Source organism: Centrocercus urophasianus, unplaced genomic scaffold (genome assembly GCF_019232065.1).
Source record: "Centrocercus urophasianus isolate 14NV4802_14NV808 unplaced genomic scaffold, USGS_Curo_1.0 seq_991, whole genome shotgun sequence".
NCBI lineage: Eukaryota > Metazoa > Chordata > Aves > Galliformes > Phasianidae > Centrocercus > Centrocercus urophasianus.
Window position 1 is genome coordinate 1 of NW_024885634.1, and position 22,218 is coordinate 22,218.

The following is a 22,218-nucleotide window of genomic DNA, read 5'->3' on the forward strand; positions in this document are numbered from 1 at the left end:
CAGAACTCTATGCAATGCCAACCTCTACAGCCAACAAAAAACCCTACAGCCAACACAAATCCCTACAGCCAACACAAAACCCTACCCTATGCCAACTTCTATGGCCAACACAGAACCCTACCTGATGTCAGCCCCCTACAGCCAACGCTGACCCCCTGTGGCCAACGCAAAACTCTACCACCAACTCAAACCCCCACCCAAGAAGAGGCAGTGGGAGAGGAGAGCACCCACAGCTAAAAGAAAACCAGACCTCTACTGGACACCCAATTTTCACCCAAGCACAGTGAAGTTTTTAGAGATTCAAATTCTTACTGAAGTGCAACATCCCAACCCAAATTCTCAACGTGGTGCACGCAGAATATCGGAGAGAAATCTTGTAACAACAGCCCACATCCCAGATAACTCCACACACCTGCCCCAAAAGTTCCCTTTGGAGAACTCCTGGCCCCGCTCAGGGCCACCCAAAACCCAAACCCTACATCTGAGAGCGGTGCCCAAGCGTTCCATGAGCTTGGGGCCACTGCCCCAGGATCTGACCCACGGCCACCACCTGCTGAAGAACCTTTTCCTGCTATCTGACAGCATCCCCTACAAAGCTCCGCGCCGCTCCCTCGAGCCACCAGAGAGCAGAGAGGTGCTGAGACCCAAGAAAGATGACATCACCTGGATTCCTTTGGTCAGCGAGGTGGGTAACCTCGTCATAAAGGAAATTAAGTTCATTAAGCAGGACTTGCCCCTTATGAACCCGTGTTGCTGTGATCAATTACTGTTGGCTTTCAACTCCTGGAACAATCTCTGTGATTTTTACAGGCACTGAAGTGAGACTAACAGCCCTATAATCACCAGGGGCTTCTCTCTTGCCCTTCTTGGCTCCAGATTCCCAAGACCATGAAGCAAAACAATAATAAGGGACACGATGGCATCAGCCGACTCTTTGAGCACCTTGAGATGGATCCCACAGGGCTCCTCCATGCATCGTCCTACAGTGCGAGGAACTGATGAGGGGCACGGGGAGCGCAGTCGCCGTTCTACTAATTGGCTCCATGTGGGACGGGGATGAAAGAATCAGTTTTTGCTGGCCAGCCAGGCACGCAGAGCTCTGCCAAGAGGCTTGGCCAGCTCTGCGCTGCGCTTTCCATCCCACCCATGGTTTCCAGCACGGTGCTTCCCTTCGTTGGCTCTGCTACCAACCCACGCGTGCCAGCTGCCTTTCCTTTTGGCCATCCGCGTTGGGTTCAGACGGGTTTAACCACGGGGTGGAACTGCTCTCCTTGGCTTGGAAGGAAACAGAGCTGGAAAAACGCATGGGGAAGGAAGACCGCGAGGTATTGCTTGCTGAAATGTGATGGGATGAGAAGAAGTGCAAGAAATAAGTGATGTTCCTATGTCCTAGAAAGCAAGAAATATTCAACATTCAATGCTTGGTTGGGGTTGGGGCTGTCATGCGGTATTTCAGGCTCATGGCAACTGAGAGCTCCCCCAGCATCAAGCTTCCCTCCTTCCAGCTATCCCAAAACGCGTTTTCCCCAAAGCATTAAGAAAGAAATTGATTCCCTATCATTGCTGCCACAACCAAAAGGTGGAAGGGGTTCCTGCGACCTCGGGGCGCTGCCCCCAGGGAGCGTCACCCCAAAATTCCTGCATGGAAAGACCTGGATGAAGGTGCCACCTCCTGTGGCCGTAGCTCAGCTCACGTGAAAGTAGGGCAGGAAGAGAAGTAAGAGGCCAACAAGAGCTTTGCAATGAGGTGGAAGTCAAGAAAAGAATGAAAGACTGCGGAAAGGAGGTCAGGAGAGCAGCACAAGGGGGGACCTCGGGGGCGCAGGGGAGGGGGCGTCACTTCCACCCTACACAACTTCAATAGGACGTGGTTCAATGGGACACAGCCCTGAGCTTTGTGACCTGGCTCTGGAGGTGGCCTTGATGGGGTCAGGTACATCCAAAGGGTTTCTGACATCCATTCTTCAGCAGCAAATTCGGGCCGAGCCTCGTGGATGGGAGGAAAGACACAAGACCCCGTCTACAAAGCTCCAGCGTTTTGATTTCGACTCCTTTTCTTCTCCTTTGCAGGAGGGGGGGCAGCCACAACCGGAGAAAGCCAAGCTCAGAATGGAAATCAGAGCCGTGCTGAAAATAATTGGCATCGAATGCCCACTTCCAGCTCCAACTGGAAGGGGAAGAAGCTCCAATGTGCTGGAGAAGAGGTCACCCCTGGAGGCCCTTTTTCTGGGGAAGGGGCTGGCAGTGGGGGCCCTTCTTTGGCAGCCCAGCCCAGTGCCCAGGTCAGGGATGGGTTGAGAGTGTGGAAGACAAGGAAGGGCAATGCCACTCCATGAAGACAAGGGGAAGGAAAACCCAAGACGCCAGCAGGCAAAATTAAATTAAGGGGAAAATGCTGGAAAAAGAGCTGGAAGGAAGGAAAAACCCCAAATCCAACGGTGCCCCAGATGGGAGTCAGAGACGTGGGGAGAGCTGCGTAGAGATGGGCTCAGAGATTTCAGTAAAAAGGCAACAAACCTTCAATCAGAATTCTAGATGAGAATGCATACGGAATAGAGTTTAAAAAATACACAGAACAGATGCAGAAACAGGATAAGGACAAAGCTGGAAGCTGAACACGGTGAAGCAAAGCGAAAAGCAAAGCGAGACAAAGGGAATTGTTTGGGTTTGGTGGGAAATAACCCCAAAGACTTCTGGCCTGGTCACTGTGGTGCCCATCATTTGGAATAACTGGGTGTGTTCTGCACGGTAGAGAAATGGTTTGCAAAGAATTCACTTCTCCAAATATCCATCAAGAAGCTGTGAGGTATTTGAAACTAGAAATACTCTCCATTGGAAGGGATCCTAATGCCCAGCTCTTGGCCTCACAGTACTGGACTCCCTAATTTTGGTTGTGAGTTATGTTTTAGGGTTTCTTGGAGAGATTTTGGGGCGAGCCAAGAGCCAACCAAGAGTTAAACCATCAGAGCATCATCCAAAGCTTCCTGAACACCAACAACCCAATCGTGCACCCAACGCATTATGTGCACACCCAGCTTTACGCTGGATATTTTGTCCAGAAATTCTCCATATTAGCCAAAATTCATTAAAAACAAAACAAAACAAAAAAAACAAAAATACACCTCCACTGCCTTCTCCTTGTCCCCAGCTGGGTGACCTTCAAGAGGACACTTTGGACACGGCTGCCCCTCCATGCGTGTTGGCTACGACCAACGTCTGCACTGTGTTTCAGCCATCGCATGACACATTTATCCAGCTCTGTGCTTCTGTTTTGTCCAGAAAGCCTCAATATTTGCCAAAAATCATTAAAACCCATTTCCATCCCCTTCCCTTCACCCCCCAGCTGGGTGACCTTCAATGGCTGTCCCTTTGCGCACGATGGCTGTGACCAATGACCATGTTGTCTTGCAGGTGTTTTTTTTTTTCCTCCAATAACACACAGAATAATCTTCTCCATAATTTTGCTGGGCACCGAAGTGAAACTGACAGCTCCATAATTACCGAGGCTTCTCTCTTTGCCCTTCTTGGAAATTGGAAGAGCCATAACCTGTGCCCACCCGCTCTGCGCTCAGAGATGCACAGAAAGCCATTGGCAGCCCAAAATGCTGGCAAACAAGCAAGATCTGCAGCCCCAAACCTGCTCCCTAAAGGCTACGCCAACAGAAACAAAGCATTGCAATGAGGAACCCCCCAGCGCCACCTAAATGGGGTTTCATTCCATTTAGAGAGGGAGGAGACGAGCAAGGGAAGGAAGGGGCAGCGCCATTTTGGAATGCTCGCCAGCAGGGATGTAGGATCAGTTCCCTGATGCTGGACCATTCAACCAACCTTCCTGCTAAGAGCTCTGTGTTACACCAAGATCCAATAGAATCATAGAATCATAGAATATAATAATAAGAAAACACCAAGTCAGCTTTTGCAGAGCTGGTCTGGGCTTCTAGCAGTGCCCGATGCCCCTTGCGATGCAAGCAGAGACCTTCCAGAAGCTCACTCCAACTTGCTCCCGGCCCAAATCTCATTAACAGCGTTTAAAACCTTCTGCAAACGATGGGATTGGCATAAAACATGAGCAGAGAGCATCGGGGAGCAGTGGGAGAGGTTGCTGAGATCCACGCTGCTCTCAGCGCTCCGAAATACCCCAAGCGATTCAAGCAAACCCATGGATGCCTCAAACAATCCCCAAGTCCCCCATCACAGATCAAGAGATCGAGCACCCCCTGCCCCCATCCCCTTCAGATTAGCCTCCCCACATCCCCAACCTCAACCCAACAACTGTGTGCTCAGCTGCTTTGCAAGAGTCCAGTCTGTTCCGCGCAGCCCGGCGACGCCATGCAGCCATCTCACGCACAGCCCTGGAGCTGGGAGCAGCACTTCCCTTCCCCTCCTTGTTTTTGGTGAGGTTTGTCACCTTTCTGGTGAGTTGGCTTTGGGTTCCGGCCCACTGCCGCTCTGCAACCTGATATGGAGATGGGATGGAGTGGGAGATGCTCCCAACATCACACACCAAAAAGCTGCGCACTGCTGGCCAAACCCATAGGCAAAATCCTAGCTCAACAGCTCAACACACATCTCTTTTCTCAAGACAAATCCTTTTTTTTTTTCTTTTTTTTTCCCCTTAAATTTAATACTGGGGACATCTGATACCAGTTCACTATGTTCAGAACTGCTTCAACCTCCCCCTCACGAGCAGAAGGTGGCTGCGGTCCTTCGCCGTGACACCTCCCAACGCTCATCCCTACCAGACTCTGAGCTTTCAAGCACTATCCACAATGCCTCATGTGAATTTTGGGCACCGTGCACCTAGAAATTTCTGAATGGTTGCCCCAGACAATAGGAGCATCAGCCACTGGCAGCAGGAACCCCGCTCAGCTCTCTCCTTGGCATCAGCCCCTGCCCTGGGCTTGGAGCTCTTTGTCTTCCAGCTCTTTCAAGCTAAGAATTAAGAGCTGGCATTGGCTGTGCTCATCTGCGTTCATTATGGAGAGCAGGGATTACAAGCTTTATGATATTTCAGTTGAAGACGGATGGATCCCTGCAGTGAGAAGCACAACCTCCACAAGAAGGACTTCAACCAGGTGATGGAGCACCCAACGTCACTTTCTCGCAGCGCGCGAGCAAGTTTCCAGCCTTTGGGAGAACGCTGCTGTTGCAAAGATTTTGTGCCAAGTCTGCTTTTTGGGGGAAGTTTGAAAGCTTTTTGGGAAGAGCCACTGCTCTGAACCCAGTGCTGCTCCATGAGTGCTCTGGGGGCTCTGCTGATGGAAAGGCCTCACTAAGACCCAAGGGTCAAACCTCAATCTCCCCCTGGGAGAACAGCATCTAGAAAAAACGAGCAGTCAAGGGGTGAACACAGCACCTTCTACGTGGGTAAAGAGCAGGGTGGCCACACTCGGCCCCAACACCCAACACACACTTCTCTGTCCCAAATATCCCAAAGCACGCTCCTCTGCCTCAAACACCCCAATGCGCATTCTGGGTTTATGAGTTTTGCTGACAGAAATCATCTTCCTAAGCACAGCTGCCACCCAAGCAGGAGGCAACCTCTCCATCCACAGCTTGAGATATTTCATCACCACACCTTCACCTGCCCCAGACTTCACCCAGCACGACGACAACGACAGAGATGCACAAATCAACACCAGGTTCCACCAAGCAATCCGTCCCCTGCACCAAGGATCACGAGGAGTTGGCCAGCAAAAGGGTCTGTGGCTTCACTCACCGTCTCTGTAGGACTGCAAGGACTCATCTCCCCAGGATGGGGGGAATGGGGACAGAGGAGAGCGTGGAATGCTGCACTCGGAGATGGGGGTCATGCTCTTGCGGGGCACGAAGCCGTGCGGCTCTCGGCCCGGGGACGAGGGCTCCGCTCCCACCGCCGCCTGCAGCATGGGGTACTCCGCCGAGTTGGCCAACAGCTCCTTGAGGATGTTGATGGGCGAGATGGTGAGCTCCCAGTTGGTAATACCAAAGTCTCTCAGGTGGGCCCTGGCGTGGCTGGAGAGCCCGGCGCGCGTGTCGAAGCCGGCCCCGCAGAACTCGCATCGCATCAGGCTGAACGTGCTCGGGTCAAAGTTTGCAACTGAGGAAAGAAGGACAGAATCAGTGGGTAAAAGTTTGGATCGAGCCTCTGGGAGGGGGCTGTTAGACCCAAAAGAGCCATGAGATGCACCATAGCCATCAAAGCTGGCCCCGGCGCCATACGTACCCGTAGTCCGGGGGGCGGTTTCTAAACCCCACCGATTAAAGCAAGAAAATAGAAAGCACGGCAAATTGAATACATACTACCTTTTTTCTTCTTCTTTTGGAAGGAAAATTTTTGCTCAATAGCTTTCACTTCTTCCGCCGAGATGAAATGCCGGACGTTGTAGCTCACCCCAACACGGTTGAGGTGGCCCCGCACGTGGTTCGCCAGCCCAATGCCGTTGTGGAACCGATCCGGGCAGTACGGGCACTTCCTCTCCTCGTTTTTCAACATGGGCGAGTCGGAGTCCAAAAAGTCATCAAACTCTAAAGGAGAGTCCAACAGGAGCACATCCAAGGGAAGAGGCTCTTCCATCATGAACTCCCGCGATGGGAATGCTGTTTTCTTCTTGTAGGGCTTTGCCCGGGGCCGCTTCTTTGCTTTGGGGTGTGGGTTGACCTCCTCCAGCAGAACGATGGGCACCATCATCCGCAGCTGCTGCTGCTGCTCTTCGGAGGCAATCGAAGGGTCCGTGGCTCTCAGCGTGTCTCTGTACGTCCTCTTGAGGTCCAAAGCAGCTTGAGGGATGGTGACGGGTTTGGTGACTCTGTGCTCCATCAAGTCCGTGTCCGCGGCCATGGAGAACTCCCCTTCCACGCCCCCCACCTCGTTGATAAACATCCATTTGTGCCTGACCTCCTCCAGTCCAGTTGAGTGACTCCTCAGACCATCGCCTTCGGCTTCAAGCTGCTGAGCTGCTGTTTTTTTTTTCAGGTGCTGCAGAGCAAACTGCGAATAAGCCTTTGTGGAGGAGAGCCCCAGGTTTTTGTGGCGGGCAGCATACGGGGCCGCTTTCCTGGCATGGAACCCCGACGTCACGTAGTCCTTTTTGCTGCCCCCGTTGCTTTTGTTGAGTCTTGGGTGATCGACGGTGAAACTGTGCACGTCGTAATGCGACGCGCTTTCTCGGTGGGGCGAAGGGAAGAGCTGGTCTGCTTTGCCAAAATAATCAGTCTCTGCAAAGCAGCCTGTCCTGGCGGGGCTGTAGGCATCCCTGCTGGTTCCCGGTTGGTTGGGATCTTCCTCGTACACCTCTGCATCCCAAGAGAGGTGGGAATGGGCGTATTTCATGTGCTCTTTGAGGATGTTCTCGTTGGGTGCCGGGAAGCTGCAGAGCACGCAGGTGCTGAGCCCTTTGCCGTGCGGAGGCGCCTGCACTTGCAGGGCCAGGTGCTCGTTGGGTTTGAAGTGTTTGTACATGCTGTGCACGGGGCTATCCTGCAGCTCTCCGCTCCCGTAGAGATTCAGGCTCTTCGCTCCTTGGTCCTTCCTCTCCTTGACGTGCATCTTGGCGTGCTGCACGAAGATCTTGGAGGAGTTGGTGCCAAAGACGCACTTGGGGCACTGCAGCCGGGCTTCCCGACCTTCATCCGGGAACTCGTTCAGCTTCTGGATCTCCTCGATGATTTTTTCCCTGGATTCCTGGTGGAGCCTTTTGTGCTGCTCCAGGGACGCGAGGTCCCCGAAGGCCCACCCGCACTCATTGCAGCAGAACTGGCACTGCCCTCCGAGAGCATCCCCCTCTTGGTCCCTCCCTGGCCCGCGGTTGTGCTGGAGCATGTGATCCATCAGGTGCTCCTTCTTCTTGAAGTAGATGCTGCACTCGATGCACGTGTACACCGTGGGATCCTCCTCAGGACCCAGCTCCTCTTTGCCCTGCTCCTCCACCAGCACGCTGCACACATAGGGCCTCATCTCCACATCATAGGAGCTGCAGGGAGTGGGCTCCAGGGACATCAGTGGGATCCTCTCCACCGAATCCTCAGAATTCACCGTCCACGACTGCTTGCCGATGGCGAGGTCGGTGCTGAGCTGCAGAGCTGGCTTTGGGATGGTCCACTCAGCTGCGCTGAGCGCACCCATCTCACCCGCGTCCGAGTCGACCCCCAGCCCCCTCCTGTGGGACGAGGGGGTCTCGAGAGTTTTGGACTTGCTGAGGACAGGGTTCAGAGACTTCCTGAACACCGTCGGAGTCAGCGGAGGAGGCACTTCACGCACAGCCTGTCCCCGGAAGGGTACGTTGGTTGCTACATCCGTCGGCTTGCTCACATCTTTGTAGTGAGGACTTGGGCTTCTGTTGGGTCGAGAAATCCAATCGACCCTCTGTGTCCCCCTCCTGCTTTTCTCTAAGTGCTCTTTGCCGACGCCTTCAAGTTGCTTTGGTTCAGGTTTAAGGTATTTCTCCTCCCCACCCCCCACCGGTGGCCCCGTGCAAGGGTTGGGTATCCCGGCTGCCGCCATGCCAGCACCCAGCTCCTCGGCGTCACTCTCCAGGTCCTCAGGATCCACCCGCACCGTATTTACAACCTGGGGATCCCCAGGGAATGTCGACACATCCTTTGAGTCCTTCAAGCTAGAGAGTCTCTCTAAAGTGCTTTCTTCTCTGCCATCGCCTCCTCGCGTCTCCAGGGCGGAGGTGTCCCAGGGCACACTGCCGGACACCGTCATGGCACGCAGCTCCAGGGAGCTCCTGGCGTCTGCTCTGTACAAAGCCTTCTGGAACTCTAAATGCTCCTCGGTCTTGGAGCTGCAAAAGAAGTTTGGACAGTTAACGGCTGGTTAACAGCGATGTTTCTCCTGTATCACCCCAAACATCAAGGATTTAGGATCAAAGAAAAAAAACGCGCTTAAAGACCACTCGTCCCACCCCCCCTCCGTTGGCCATTGGCCTTTTACCCAACGGTGATGCGTGGTGCCAACAAGTCAAAGAGCAGGACAGTGAGCTGCATGAAAACAGGACTGACGTGCCAACGTGGACCACACCAAAGGCCTGTGGGACCAAAGGACAACTTGTCCCCATCATGAAGTGCAAGTCTCTCTCTGCAGCACAGGGGGGGGAACACTGACCATCCTCCATCTTTCCTCCCTGTTGCAGATACCCTCAAATCACACCGGATTGAGTTGGTTCCTCCCCCAAATCCTCAGCAGGACCCCAAAACTTAGCAAGACCCCATCAAGCAGCTGGAAAACAAGTCTCCGTGGGGCAACTCTACTGGTGGACTGGGTGGCACAAGGCCAACCAGGTGGTGCTGTTGACACCACCACCACAGCAAAGAGAGGTGTTGGGTTCTGGAGAGCATGCCCGTGGGCAAACCAAATGGCTTCTGAAGTCCAATGTTTGGGCTTGGAAGCTTTTTCCCCCATATGAAAAAAAGGGGACCGCAAAGGTGCAACGAAGGTACGCGATGTTCTTCAGGATGCCCCAAGGGATTGGAGACATCTGCACAGTGAGACAGAGCATCGAGCCCTTCTGCAAGGGTGGTGGGAGGCTCGCTAGGGAAACCAAGAAATCCAAAAGCACCTGATGACCATATTCAGGATTCTGAAGAGAGCCCGAGCAATCCAGATGCGCCCAGAGAGCAGTCATGACCCAAATCTCAACCAGAACATAAGGCCCAACACCAACAGGGCCCACACAGGAGGAAGAGGACATCTCCATTGGCAGCTTAGTGGGGTCTGGAAGGTGCAAGCAGACCCCAACCCGCGGCCCAAGGCTTGGGGCAGAGATGGGAAGACAGAGGAGCTAAGGGTGCCACAAACTCCCATCCACACCGTGCTGATGGAAGGGATGAGTGGCCAAGAGCACCACGTCCTGGTGCTCTGCTGAAACCACTCCCAAGGGAAGAAACCCTGAGCCTCAAAGAGCCCAAGGACTCAAGATGCTGTGCAAGGGGCTGCCCCAGGCCAGCAGAACACTATCTCACGGGTCAGGCTGCCAGGAGAACAAAGCATCTTTCTTTGTTAGGGACAGCAGGGCTTACAGTTCCATGCATTTCTCATCATTTTTAAACCTATTTCCTAACACGCAGAATTCAGGGGCAAACCAGCTCCTGCACTTGCCTTCCCGGCTCCAAATCTTTCCCTATTCTCTTTTCTTTTGCGTAAACACACAGAGAAATTGAGAGGACGGGCTCTCCATCGTCTGCGGTGTGGTAGCAGGGAAATGCGATTCCCATATGCACCACAAACGTGATTAAAAATAACTCGCTAAGGAAACCGCTGGCCCAGGAAGGATCATTCAACAGCAGATACTAAAATAAACCCATTAAAACGTGCCAGGCATGGGCTGTGTCACCGAGCGAAAGCTGAGGGAGAGCGATTCCCATAAGGAGCCTCGGGCTGCCACCACTCAATCTGCTTTCTCCAGCGTGCTCAGAGGTGTTAGGGACACCCCAAGGAGCTTGGGGACGCCCATCTCAGCAGCCGCCTCTTCCCCCTGCGCCAGGGATGGCCCCAAGAGAGCAAAGCAGAACTGAGGTGTTCCAAGGGGCGAAGTGGGACGGGCAGAAGAAAGGGGTCGTGGTGGGAAGTGGTGAAATGAAGCTACGTGGGAACAACCAACAGTGCGTTGGAGAAAGGGAATGGCGCTGGCCTGGTGGTCGGGACGACCCTCTTTGGGGACAGCCAAGCAGAAATTTGGGGGTTTTGTGCTGTTAGCAAGGGGAGATGCTCTGCAACATCCCCAGGGCACTTACCCGAGTTCGGTCCTGTGAGCTGGGGCTGGGACAGCACCGGAGAGGGCAGGATCAGGCTCATCTGCAACAGAGAGGAAAGCTCCAAGGTCAGTGCCCAAGTGAGGCTCCTGCAGCGCAATTTGCAATCAACGTGATTTGGGTGTCGGAAAGAAAAAGCTTTCCCAGCAGATCAACCCCTTCTGCTCCTGCTGCCCTGTCCTGCTACGGCCGGGTCCGGATTACGGGAGGATTGCTGAGCCACACTTAAGAGGGTTTAATCCCGCGCGAAAGTATTTGGTGGATAATCGTTCCTGCAACTAAGCAGGCGAGAGGGGAGATGTGCACGGCTCCAGCCGCGCTCCTGCCAACCTGGAGGGGTTGGTTTTGTCCACTCTGCAAAGCAGACGGCATCCCATGGGCTCTGGTTTCTCTGGGTGCACAGCTGAGCATCATTCTGGGCTTGGTGGTGCTGACCACACATCTCCAACCCTGCTTGGGGGCTGACAACGCACGGGTGAATCCTGCTGAGCTCTACTGGGCTCAGATGGACCAGGAGCAGCCCTGAAGAAGTGGGAAAACTTTTGTCGGTGTCCAAGAAGGATGCGTGAATCCCGCCTGGACAAGACTGCAAGCAGAGAGAGGACTGGGCACAAGAGCCGTGCGCACACTGCAGCTACGGAGCCAAGAGTTGGACTGGATGATCCCAATGGGCTCCTTCCAACTCAGGATATTCTACGGTTCTTATGAATGTAGCTGACCTCCATCCCCTCCCTGAATGATGCAGCCACTTGTAGATCATGTTTGTTTCGCAGATTGCTGCTTATGTGCCAGAAGTCGAGCGCGACGGCCCAAGGAATTTGGGACCACCATTATGGAGACGAAGGAGGCAAGGCACAGGAACGTGAAAAGCCATCGCTGGTTTTCCACCCTAACATCTCAAGCGAAGCACACAAGAGGTGAGAAGCTTAAAGCGAGGATCTCTTAGAAGGAGATGATGGGTTTTGAGGTCTTTCACCTGGATGGGGCCACCGTGGCGATCCTTCATCGGCGCAACCAGAGGACGCAGAGAGGTGGCCTTGAACTCCAGCAGCTCAGGTTTTTTTTTTGGCTTCAGAAGCATTTTGGAAAAGCCCGTTGGGATGCACGGCCAAGCTGCGAGGTCACGGGGGACAAATAGTGTTCATTCAGGAAAGCCTGAGTCACTGACCATCCCGGCCAGGCACGTGGGGGAAGGGATGGGAAAACCCTCCTGAACGGGCAGACTGTAAAACGCTTCCAAAAAGAATCAAACCGAAAGCGACCGTGAGGAGAAGGGAAGCTGACGGAGGGGACGGTCGGGTGAAGGGACGGGCAGGAGCCTTCCAGGGGCTCTTTGTTCCACAGAGCTCCAGCGTGGCTCCTATTTTTAGCAGCTGTCTCCTTTAGAGGAAAACACGCCGTGATTTATCTTCCTCCTGATGAGCACGTAACTGTGCTCCCTGCAAATCCCGGTTTCTTGGAAACAGCGAGAGATGAGGGAGTTTAATGTCTTGGACTTAGCAAGCTCACGTTTACCCTCTATGGTAATCCAGTGAGAGCTGCTCCTCCGACCACGGGAGCGCAACTGCAGCTTCTCCCAGGAGAGCAACGCGGCAGCCACAAGGTCAACAACTCTCATCCGATGGATCCACTACATTAAAAGGACACGGAACCGTCAGAGGGCATCCAGGGGAGGGCACGAAGACGGCGCTGGGTCTAGAGGGCAAGACGAGGAGCAGCCCCGGGCCACTTGGTTTGTTTAGCTGAGAGGAGACCGACACCACGCTCAGGGTTGGGGCTTTGGGAGCTCTCATGCTGAGCGGGGAGTTGGACTTGATGATCCTATGGGTCCCTCCCACCTCGTAAAATTCTACAGTTCTATGGTTTTTCCTCTACACCGAGAATGAGAGCCGCCAAGACACCGAGACGCTTTCGAACATCAAGCAAACACGTGAGCTTGCAGCAGCCAAAACACACACAAAGGGCAGAGATAAGGGAAACCAGCACTGTTCCCAGTGTGGAACGGTTACACCGGGATCAGGAGCTCTCCTACACACGGTGAACCCACTCCCAGATGCATTCAGCAAAGGTTACTCGCAAAACTCATTTCAAAGGTCACAAATTGAGTAATAATGACATCACCATTCGGGCCAAAAGCGCTCCGTTTCACCAAGGTCACTGCAGGCAGTGCTGATAAGCAGAGGTTTAACAGCATGCTCACAAGGCATGGCTTCACCTAAACCGTCACCACCACCACCCAGCAGCACAAGGACACACTGCAAAGTGCTTTTCCACACCCAAGTGTCGGATCCTTCCTCCCCAGAGGGTCTCCAAGGGCTCTTCTCTACAGGATCCCTTCCACCCAAAGGGTCTCCAAGGATTCTTTTCTATGGGATCCTTCCTACCCAAAGGATCTCCAAAAAGGTCTTCCTTACGGGATCCTTTCTACCCAAAAGGCTCTTCCCACCCTGGGATCCTTTTTTCTTCAAATAGTGTTGCCCTTGCAGTGATGTTGGTGCATCCAATGTCCAAAAAACTAAGTCCAGCAAAGGCCCCCAGCCATGGGTGACAGGAGGACTCAATAAATGGAGACAAGCAGGGGAAAACTGGGAGTGTTCAGCTTCCAGGTGAAGGCAGGAAGGTGCTGCCTACAGCCACTAACTGGAGGGTGTGAAGATGGAGCCAACCCCCTCCTGGACATCCACAGTGAAAAGAAAAGAAAGTCACAACACAGGAAACTCTTCCCACAGCCCAGCTGTGGGATGCAGATATCTCCACCCCTGAAGACGCTCAAAACTCGACCGCATGAGGTTTGAACAACTCAAACAATTCTGAAGGCGGCCATAGCCTAAGCTCAGGGTTCAAAGCAATGATGTCTTTTGGATGGTGGTTTCCCTCAGCGCTACCCCAGCTAGAAATGATGAGATGCTCTGGAAGAGTTCAACCAAGAAATGATATTTTCCTTGAGGTCTCAGGAGCCTGCAGGAGTGAGGATTTAAAGGAAATCCATAAAAACATTATTTCCTAAACTTCAAAAGCTGTCAATCTGTGTAAGGTCCATCATCTGCACGCACTGGAAGGATTCCCCTCCAACACACAACCCTCCAGGATGGCAGCGAGGATGCCTACCTGACCTCCAAAGCCCGTCTGCACCCTGTATCTCAGCAATATGGAATGGGGAGGGAGGGAGGTTCAGCCCAGCCTTCAGCCCTCCCGATCAACTGGGCTCTTCCTGAGGGTGAATACTTGGCGCAGACCAAAACCAGACTCTCCCAAAAACAGAAGAAATCAAGCAAATTGGACCAGAATTTGCAATACTACTTTTTGGAACAAGCTGAAAGTTTCCAAGAGCCTCCCAAACAAGCTGACCACCTCCAAAAACCCTGCAACAAACCAACCTGTGGTGTTTTGTTGTGTGTTTCTTTTTCTTTTTTTCCTCCAGCCATCTAAACAGGGCAAAAAGAGGTATTTTAGTTCCTCTACTGCCATTTGAGCAGGGGGATATTAGGCAAGTGAGTAGGCTATAAGCAAGGGTTAGGCAAGGGGTGAGGTCTTGCATCATCTCCTGTGTAATGCAGGATGTTGCAAGGCATGAGTTAGCCCTGGAATTAAAGAGTAGCTCCTGCTCAGGATGAAGCTTTCATCTTGGGCGTTTAATTTGAGAGCAAATGGTGCTGGAAGACTCTCTCATTGGCACCGGCAGCTTCTGCGTGTTGTAAATAGCCTGGAAGAAAAACCACAAATCTTTGGCTTGACGCATGGCTTTCTGGAGTCCAAACACGCAGCAGTGACCCACGGTGCCAGAAAAACAGCAGACGGTGCAGCACAGAGGTGGGAAAACACTGCAGCCCCGTGGAAAACACTGCAGCCCCGTGGAAAACACTGCAGCCCCGTGCCACCGCCCCAACAGCAGGCATTGCTGCCGCTTTGGATGGCACAGGTTTGTGTTTTTCTTTCCAAACTAGGGCAACGAGGTTCCCGTGCAAGGAATGCGTGGCCTTGGGCTGAGAAGCAAAACAAAGCAACTCCACACACACAAAAAAAGGGAAAGGGTGTAACAGCTCTTCTCCCGACTCACCATTAATAGGAGCTGCAGTTCCTACACGAATGCAGAGCCTTTCCCTTTTGCAAGAGGAGAATTGCACCCCAACACCCCCCTTCCACTGAGGGCACCCGAAGGAGCAGCCTGGTGTCCTGCAAACCCAAACCAAGACCTTCTGATGACATTGCTGCTCCAGCCCTCCAAGTAGGGCAGATCACTCCTCCGTCCCCAGAGGATGGCATCGCTGCTCAAACTCTTCAACGGTGTTTCTGCCCCAAATCCCCAACTAGGGTAGACTGTTCTCCACCAAAAGGACACAGCATTGCTCCTCAAGACCCTCAACGGTATTTCTGCTCCAAATCTCAAAGCAGGGCACAGCACTCCTCCATCCCAAGAGAATGGTATTGCTCCTTAAGCTCCTTGATGGCCTTTCTACCCCAAATCTCCAAGTTGGGTGGACTACCCTCCATTCCAAGAGCACAGCATCAATCCTCAACATCCCTCATGGTATTCCTGCTCCAAATCCTGCCTCAGAGCAAATTCTGCTCCATCCCAAGAGCGTGGCATCGCTTCTCTCCATCAGGAATCATCCCACTGTGTCACGCATGCACATCCAAACGCTCCCCAGGGCAGGACAAGACAATCGTGTTCAACGTCCCTTTGCTGTGGCTTTGCCAGAGGCAAGCAGGAGATTCTGCTCATGCTCCTGAATACAGATGAGCTGGCGAGAAGACTTGGGCAGAGCCATGAATTTCACATTTCCTCCTGAAGACGGATGTGTTTGGGGTCAGCTTTCCTCCTCCGGCAGTGGTGAAAGATCCCGGCCGTCCGCAGACGGAAACGGGATGCGTTTCTTTCTCTCTCTGCACGATGGCAGCTCAGGGCTGTATTTAAGGACACTCCTAAGCCCCCAGGCAGGTGACCTTGAGGACAGGAGCTCTTCAAAGCCCGGCGTGCTGGCAGCACATCGCGTCTCATCTGACTCGAGCTTGGCCGGCTGCTGACGGAGCTGGGGACGGGGCTGCGAGTCACATTTACGTGTTCCGTTTGTGCTGCAGATGCAGAGCTGGAAATCAAGCTGGAAAACCCAAGGGTTGAGCAACCAGCATCCAAAGCACTGATATTTCTGCTCCACAAGCAGAAAAAAAATCGCTGCAAAGAGCCCAAACCACAGCATTCCAAACGCGGTTCAGAACTAACAAACCAAAGGATCCCATGCTTCTGGTTGCTGCCATCCATCAGACAGTGCCCAATCCACTCTTTCAGGCTACGGCGAGCTGCAGTAGGAGCAGAACCATCCATACTTGGTCCCTTTGGCTCCTTGAGCTGCTTCACAGATCTGGAGATGACCCAAAACGAGATGAAGGGTCGTACAGACAAGATAAATGCAGCGTGAAATTATAGAATTTCTATGAATTTATGCGACCCAACAGACCAGCTCCCACTGGTCAACAGCCACCCACCCTGCTGAAACCACACGCGAAACATCCATTCTTGGAGACTGTCCCAGCTGAAGCAAACGAGCAACCTGCTCTTGGCTTTGGCACCCAACTCAACTCTCCCCAAAAAAAGCAATGAGGCTCAAAGCTGCCCAGCTCAATTCTCCACACCCAAAAAGGCATCGAGGCTCAAAAGCCGCCCAACTCAACTGCTGCTGAGAGCTCCAAGTCTCTCGCCCTTCTCAAAGACTCAGCAAGCCCTTGGCCCGAGCCTGCTTTGAGGAGCAAAAGTGTCAAATCCTATTTCTACCCCTTAAAATTTCTATCCCCTCTATTTCCTCCACACTTAGGGCATGGGAAGACATGTGAGTTGCAGGAGCAACATCCAAAAGAGAAATGAAGAGGAGCAGGTCTGCCTGGCTGATGGGTCACTGTGCTGCCCCACTGAGCTTCGGGAAACCCCATGGCTATGAGGGAACATCACAACAAGCACAACAGCCTGGTCCCACCGAGGTGAGATCTTGTGGCAAGAGGAACCGGCACCATGAGGAATCCCTGAGATGAGGCCCTCCAGGCACCACTGAAATGCTTTAAAGTCGAGAAGAGATGCAAATACTCACAACTAACGGCCACAGAACAAGGATGAACCCCGACACAGAACGAAACCATGGAGAACGGATGGCATCCAGAGCAAAGCCACCCTGAATTACAACATCATGGAGACAAGACCACAGCCATCCCGCATTCCCCATCCACCAGCAATGCTTGGCAATGGCCACATCCATGGCCACGAGGAAACCTTGAAAACCACTCCAACAGAAGGGGCTTCAGGGTGAGCACCAGCCTCCCCCCAGCTCTCACTTCCCCTAAAACCAAGCCTGCACGTTTCCACCCTGTGCGCACTGAGCCACGCAGTGGGGAACCAGGCTCCCATCCAAGCGTCCCCTGCGCCGCCTGGACCCCACACACACAGATGTGCTTTTCCCCTTACCTGGACGCCCCGACAGCTCACGCCGGCTCCCACCACGTGCACGTCTCTCGCACGGGTCGTTCTGTCCCCGTGTCACAACGGGCTCCCCCCCGAGCGGTTACAAAGGCAATGCCTGCTCAGGAAGTGGTCTGCGGAGGGCTGCAGGAGGTGGGGAACGGCACAGTGAGAGGGGAGGGCGCTGATGTGCTGACTCAGCAGCTGAGCTCACCCCGGCTCCAGAAGGCTCCGTCTCAGCCATAGGGCTGCTCCCACCCACCCCGCTCCCATGGCACCGCGTGGGTCCCAATCCCTCCAGCTCTCAGTCCCCAAAGGGGTTGTTGCTGCATCTCTCCACCAGACGCTCCGTTTTGGCTTCGTAGGATTTTCTGCCATCGCTGTCTCACGCCCAGGCTTAACTCAAATAAATCGAAACGTGGGCCCAAGGTCTGCATTGAGCTCGGCTGTGCCTGGGCACGCAACATCCAGCGGCTCCGGAGAGCGTTGCAGCTGGTCTGGACAGATCAGAACACGTTGCATCAGGACAGAAATCCTACTCAAACCCTTCTGGAAAGGATCTGGAGCAAGCTCAGAACTCTGGCATCCATCTACGCTCGTGAAAACATCTTCTCTTCCAGCTCAGATCCACCAACCTTCCAAAAGGGGGACCTGCAGGACGGCGCAAACTCATCGCCCTCTGAGAGCGCAGGAGGAACAGTCGTCACCCATAGACACCAAAGCTAATTCTCACAACAGCACCCAAGCTGCAGCAAGCTGGAAGCAAACAAACAAAAAACAACTGAGCTAAGCTAAAATAAAGCAGTGCTGCCGAAGGACGGAGCTGTAGGAAGCGCTGGCACAGTGCTGTCGGAGCTGCCTGAGATGTTTCTGGGATCCACTGTGATCTCGCAGAGCTCGAGTGAACATCTGGACTGGGGAGAAGCAGCGATGCTGCTGAGTGAGGCTGAGCTCCATGGGGATGTGGGGGGCTGAGATGGGGATGTGGGCACCCAGCCCATCGTGGCACTGGGATGTCTCCCCTGGGGGGATGAGCGGCACTCAACCCCAAGTGGAGCCGGGGCCAAATCCAGCGAGAGGAAGAAGGTAAAGCAGGGAACGCAGCAGCTCATTCCACCAGGAAAAAGCCCCTGCAGGGAGGAAGGGCAGCGTTTGCGGGTCCTACAGACACACCACAACCTCAACCTCATCCCAGGTCCCTCCAACCCTCGTAGGTCAGAGAGAAGGCAGAACCAGTGGGGGTTCTCTTCCAAGAAGGGGGTCAATCTGACAAGGAACAGAGCCAGAGAAAAGAGGAGGAGGTGCTGCCAGCCAGGAGGAAGAGCCGAATGCCGTCCCAGCACCGGGGTGATAATCCTGCATCACCCTGGGGTTCTGCATCGCTGCTGCAGTGAGAGAGGACAGGGAGTCCCAAAAGAGCCAAGAAATTAGGATGAGCTGAAGGGAAAAGGCTCCTGGAAGCTCACAAGCTGCACAGTAGAAGACCTCAGTGACTGCACTGAAGTCACGAGTCACTCATAGAGTTGGGGGGGGGGGGGGGGGGAGAAAAGGGGAGAAAACAAACCAAGAAAAAAAAAAAAAAAAAAAACAAGAAAAAAACCCAACTCAACCACAGTTTGCAACCTGCAGTGCACAGCCGGCTCTGCAAAGCACCACCGAGCAGCAGCAGAGCAAAGCCAAGCCCTTGTCAGCAACCCGAGCGCGCTCCGCAGGCGCCTGCTCCCTGCTGGAATCCAACCCGGGCGGAAAAAGCTCCCATTTCTCCCCAAAACGCACCGCTTGGCACGGCCAGGAACCCTCGGGGGGAGCTGGGAACGCTCTGGAGGGGTTTTTCTGCTTGCAAACGCGTTAATCGAAACTGAAACAGGTGTGAGCGCGGGGAGCAGCGGTTGGTGCCGCGAGCCGCCGAGCAGCGTGGCGTGTTTGGCTTGGCACGGCCGTGCGGAACCCGACACTGCGCTGCTCTCCCCTCCCAGCACGCAGAGGCAGAGGACACGCGTTTGCTTTGGGGTTTCCTTTGGGTTTTCTCCTGTTCGAAGTGGGGAAAATCCACCGGATGGAGTCCAAGGGCTCGTTGGAGTTGTCAGATGTATTCTAATTACCGGAGGTGTGATTATCGTTTGGGGCTGTTCCTGTGGTCAAAACCCTCTGTTTTCCTGCTGCCTTCCAAAACACAACTGTGTTCCTTCCCCACTTTGCAGCTGGTGCCCCCCAAAACCTCCCAAGCAAATCCCAAGCCCTGCGCCCTGCAAATATTCCCATCTTGTCTCCATTTCCCCCTCCTCCAGGGCCAATCTCTTCTTTCTCACCCCAGTCCCATTTTCCACCCCACTGTGTTTCGGGTTCACCACCCCATGGGACGCTCAGTTGGAGGAGGATCCTGAGCAGCCTTTGGGTCCCGTTTGGTTCATCTTTCACCTTGCTGGAGTCTTGCCACAACAGCGACCCAACGGGTGGTGGTGACCCAATGGCGACCCAACTCTGCTCTCCTGACCGCAGCGCTGTTTAAAATGTGAAAATCCATGATTTGAAGCCCAAAATGGCTGCTGACAGAGGCTGCAGGCTGCGTCCAGATGTCCAACGCTTACAAGAGTTTGAGTTCGGTGGTTTCGGGGCTCTCAGCAGCCCGGTCCCAGGGCTGGATAAGAAAGCAGGAGGAAGATGCTCCTTCCTCTGCTGTGCTCTGATCACGACAGCTCCAATCCCATTCAACCTAGCAATGCAACCCCAAGTCCCAAAACTCCCCCAAGCCCCATTCTTTCACCCCATGGACGCCCCGGGGCTCTTCTCCCCGAGGTGTTTCCACGCCTGCCTTTCTCCCATCGCAGAGCTTTGTTTGAAAAACAAAAGCCAAGTGCGAACGAGCACTGCCTGCAGGCACACGGTCTCCTTTCAGCCCTTTCACCTTTTCAGAGGCCATTCCCAGCTGCTGAAAACCTTTCCCCCACCCTCTCCTTATCAGGGCCCTGAGCAAATCCATTCTCTCAACCCCTCGCTGCCCCATCCAGCTTTAAGCAAGATTTATGGGGCGGGCGGCTGAAACTTTCCTCATCAGCAGAGGACGAGTCCAGCGCCGAATGAAAGGATTGTTTCTCTCCAGGCTGCTTGAAAGACATCCAGACTCTTTTGCAAGCTCCTCTCGTTTGGATCCATCCCTATTCCAGCTTCCAGCAGACCTCGGCACGCGCGCAGCTCCCATCAAAGTGGCCCCGTTTCACCAGCCATGAACACAATTCCCAATTCCCATCGCCGCCTCCTTTCTCCAAACCCTGAATCCCACACCCTGATCCACTTTTTCCCTCTGTCTGCCGGCACGCGGTGGCTTCACCACTGCTAAATCAACTGAATCATCAATCAACTAAAAAGCGACAACAGCGAGTCCTGAGCTCAGCTCTTGTCTATTCGCTGTACTGGCAGCGTGAGGAGACCTAAAGGGATTTTTGGATGCTATAATGCCATAGAAAGCCCTCAGTTGGGATCAGCAGGGATCAGCCTCTCGCCATCGGGATCAGCCTCTCACTGTTTGCTACTGTCAGCCTTTAACAAGCTGTCCTCTCCGATTGCAGCCAGGAGCTGGGGATGCTCGTTAATCCCACTGTCACACAGCTATGCCAACGAGCTGGACTGGGCCTTGGCTGGGGGACGAGCTCTCAAGGATGCCAAGTGTTGGGTTGTACCAACGAGCACCGCTGGGTTACAGAACCATAGAATCATTAAGGTTGGAAAAGAACTCGGAGGTCACCAAGTCAACCCACTGCCACCACGTCCCTCCACGCCACACGGCCACGGTTCTCCAGGGATGGTGACGCCGCCACTGCCTTGGGCAGCCTGTGACAATGCCTGAACACTCTTTTGGAGAAGAGATTTTTCCTAATGTTCGGTCGGAACCTTCTCTCCTCTCCAGATGGAACAATCCCAGTTCCTTCAGTCGTTACCCATCAGACTGGTTTTTCAGAACCCTCACAGCTTCACTGCCCTTCTCTGGACGCACTCCAAGGCCACAGCGCCTTCCTTGAAGTGAGGAGCCCACACTTAACACAGCGTTTGAGGTGCATTATCACAGCAAGCGCCCGCTGGGTTGCCATCATGGACAGAGCCCATGGGGTTGCCATTGCAACCATCACCCACCGGGCCATCATCATCACCACTGGGTCACCATCACAGCCATCGACTACTGGGTCACCATCATCTACTGAGTTGCCACCACGGCAACTGATGTCATGCCCACTGAGTCACCATTGCCCATGGAGTTGCCATCATGGCCATCAACCACTGGGTCACCATTGCCCATGGGGTTGCCATTGCAACCATCAACTACTGGGTCACCATCACCTGCTGGGTTGCCATCATGGCCATCACCCACTGGGTCACCATTGCAAGCATCACCCACTGGGTCACCACCATGGCCATCACCCACTGGGTCACCACTGCCCATGGGGTTGCCATCGCAACCATCACCCATTGAGTCACCATCACGGCCATCGACTACTGGGTCACCATCACCTGCTGAGTTGCCATCGTGGCCATCACTCACTGAGTCATCATCACCCACTGGGTCACCACCATGGCCATCGACTACTGGGTCACCATTGCCCATGGGGTTGCCATCATGGCCATCACCCATTGAGTCACCATTGCCCATGGGGTTTCCATCATGGCCATCACCCATTGGGTCACCATTGCCCATGGGGTTGCCATTGCAACTGTCACCCATTGAGTCACCATCACGGCCATCGACTACTGGGTCACCACCATGGCCATCGACTACTGGGTCACCATCACCTGCTGGATTGCCATCATGGCCATCACCCGCTGGGTCACCATTGCCCATGGGGTTGCCATCATGGCCATCACCCATTGAGTCACCATTGCCCATGGGGTTGCCATCATGGCCATCACCCATTGGGTCACCACTGCCCACGGTGTTGCCATCGCAACCATCACCCATTGAGTCACCATCACAGCCATCGACTACTGGGTCACCATCACCTGCTGGGTTGCCACCGTGGCCATCACTCACTGAGTCATCATCACCCACT

General features: G+C 53.9%; 1 protein-coding gene across 1 annotated transcript; it reads right to left on the reverse strand.

Moving 5' to 3' along the window:
• Positions 1-4,262: 4,262 nt before the first annotated feature.
• LOC122171824 (protein Wiz-like) lies at positions 4,263-11,740 on the reverse strand. Its single transcript, XM_042839599.1, has 4 exons — positions 11,711-11,740; positions 10,717-10,835; positions 6,283-8,768; positions 4,263-6,079 (listed from the first exon to the last, which is right to left on the reverse strand). The coding sequence occupies exons 1-4, from the start codon at positions 11,738-11,740 to the stop codon at positions 5,712-5,714; spliced, it is 3,003 nt and encodes a 1,000-aa protein (XP_042695533.1). The 3' UTR covers positions 4,263-5,711.
• Between the last annotated feature and the right edge of the window lie 10,478 nt (positions 11,741-22,218).

Coding starts and splice junctions, on each gene's coding strand:
- LOC122171824 (XM_042839599.1), bottom strand. CDS start 11,740: ATGAAGGATCGCCACGGTGGCCCCATCCAG. Junction 10,836..11,710: donor GCCACGGTGGCCCCATCCAG/GTGAAAGACCTC, acceptor CGTTGATTGCAA/ATTGCGCTGCAGGAGCCTCA. Junction 8,769..10,716: donor GCTCACAGGACCGAACTCGG/GTAAGTGCCCTG, acceptor CTTCTTTTGCAG/CTCCAAGACCGAGGAGCATT.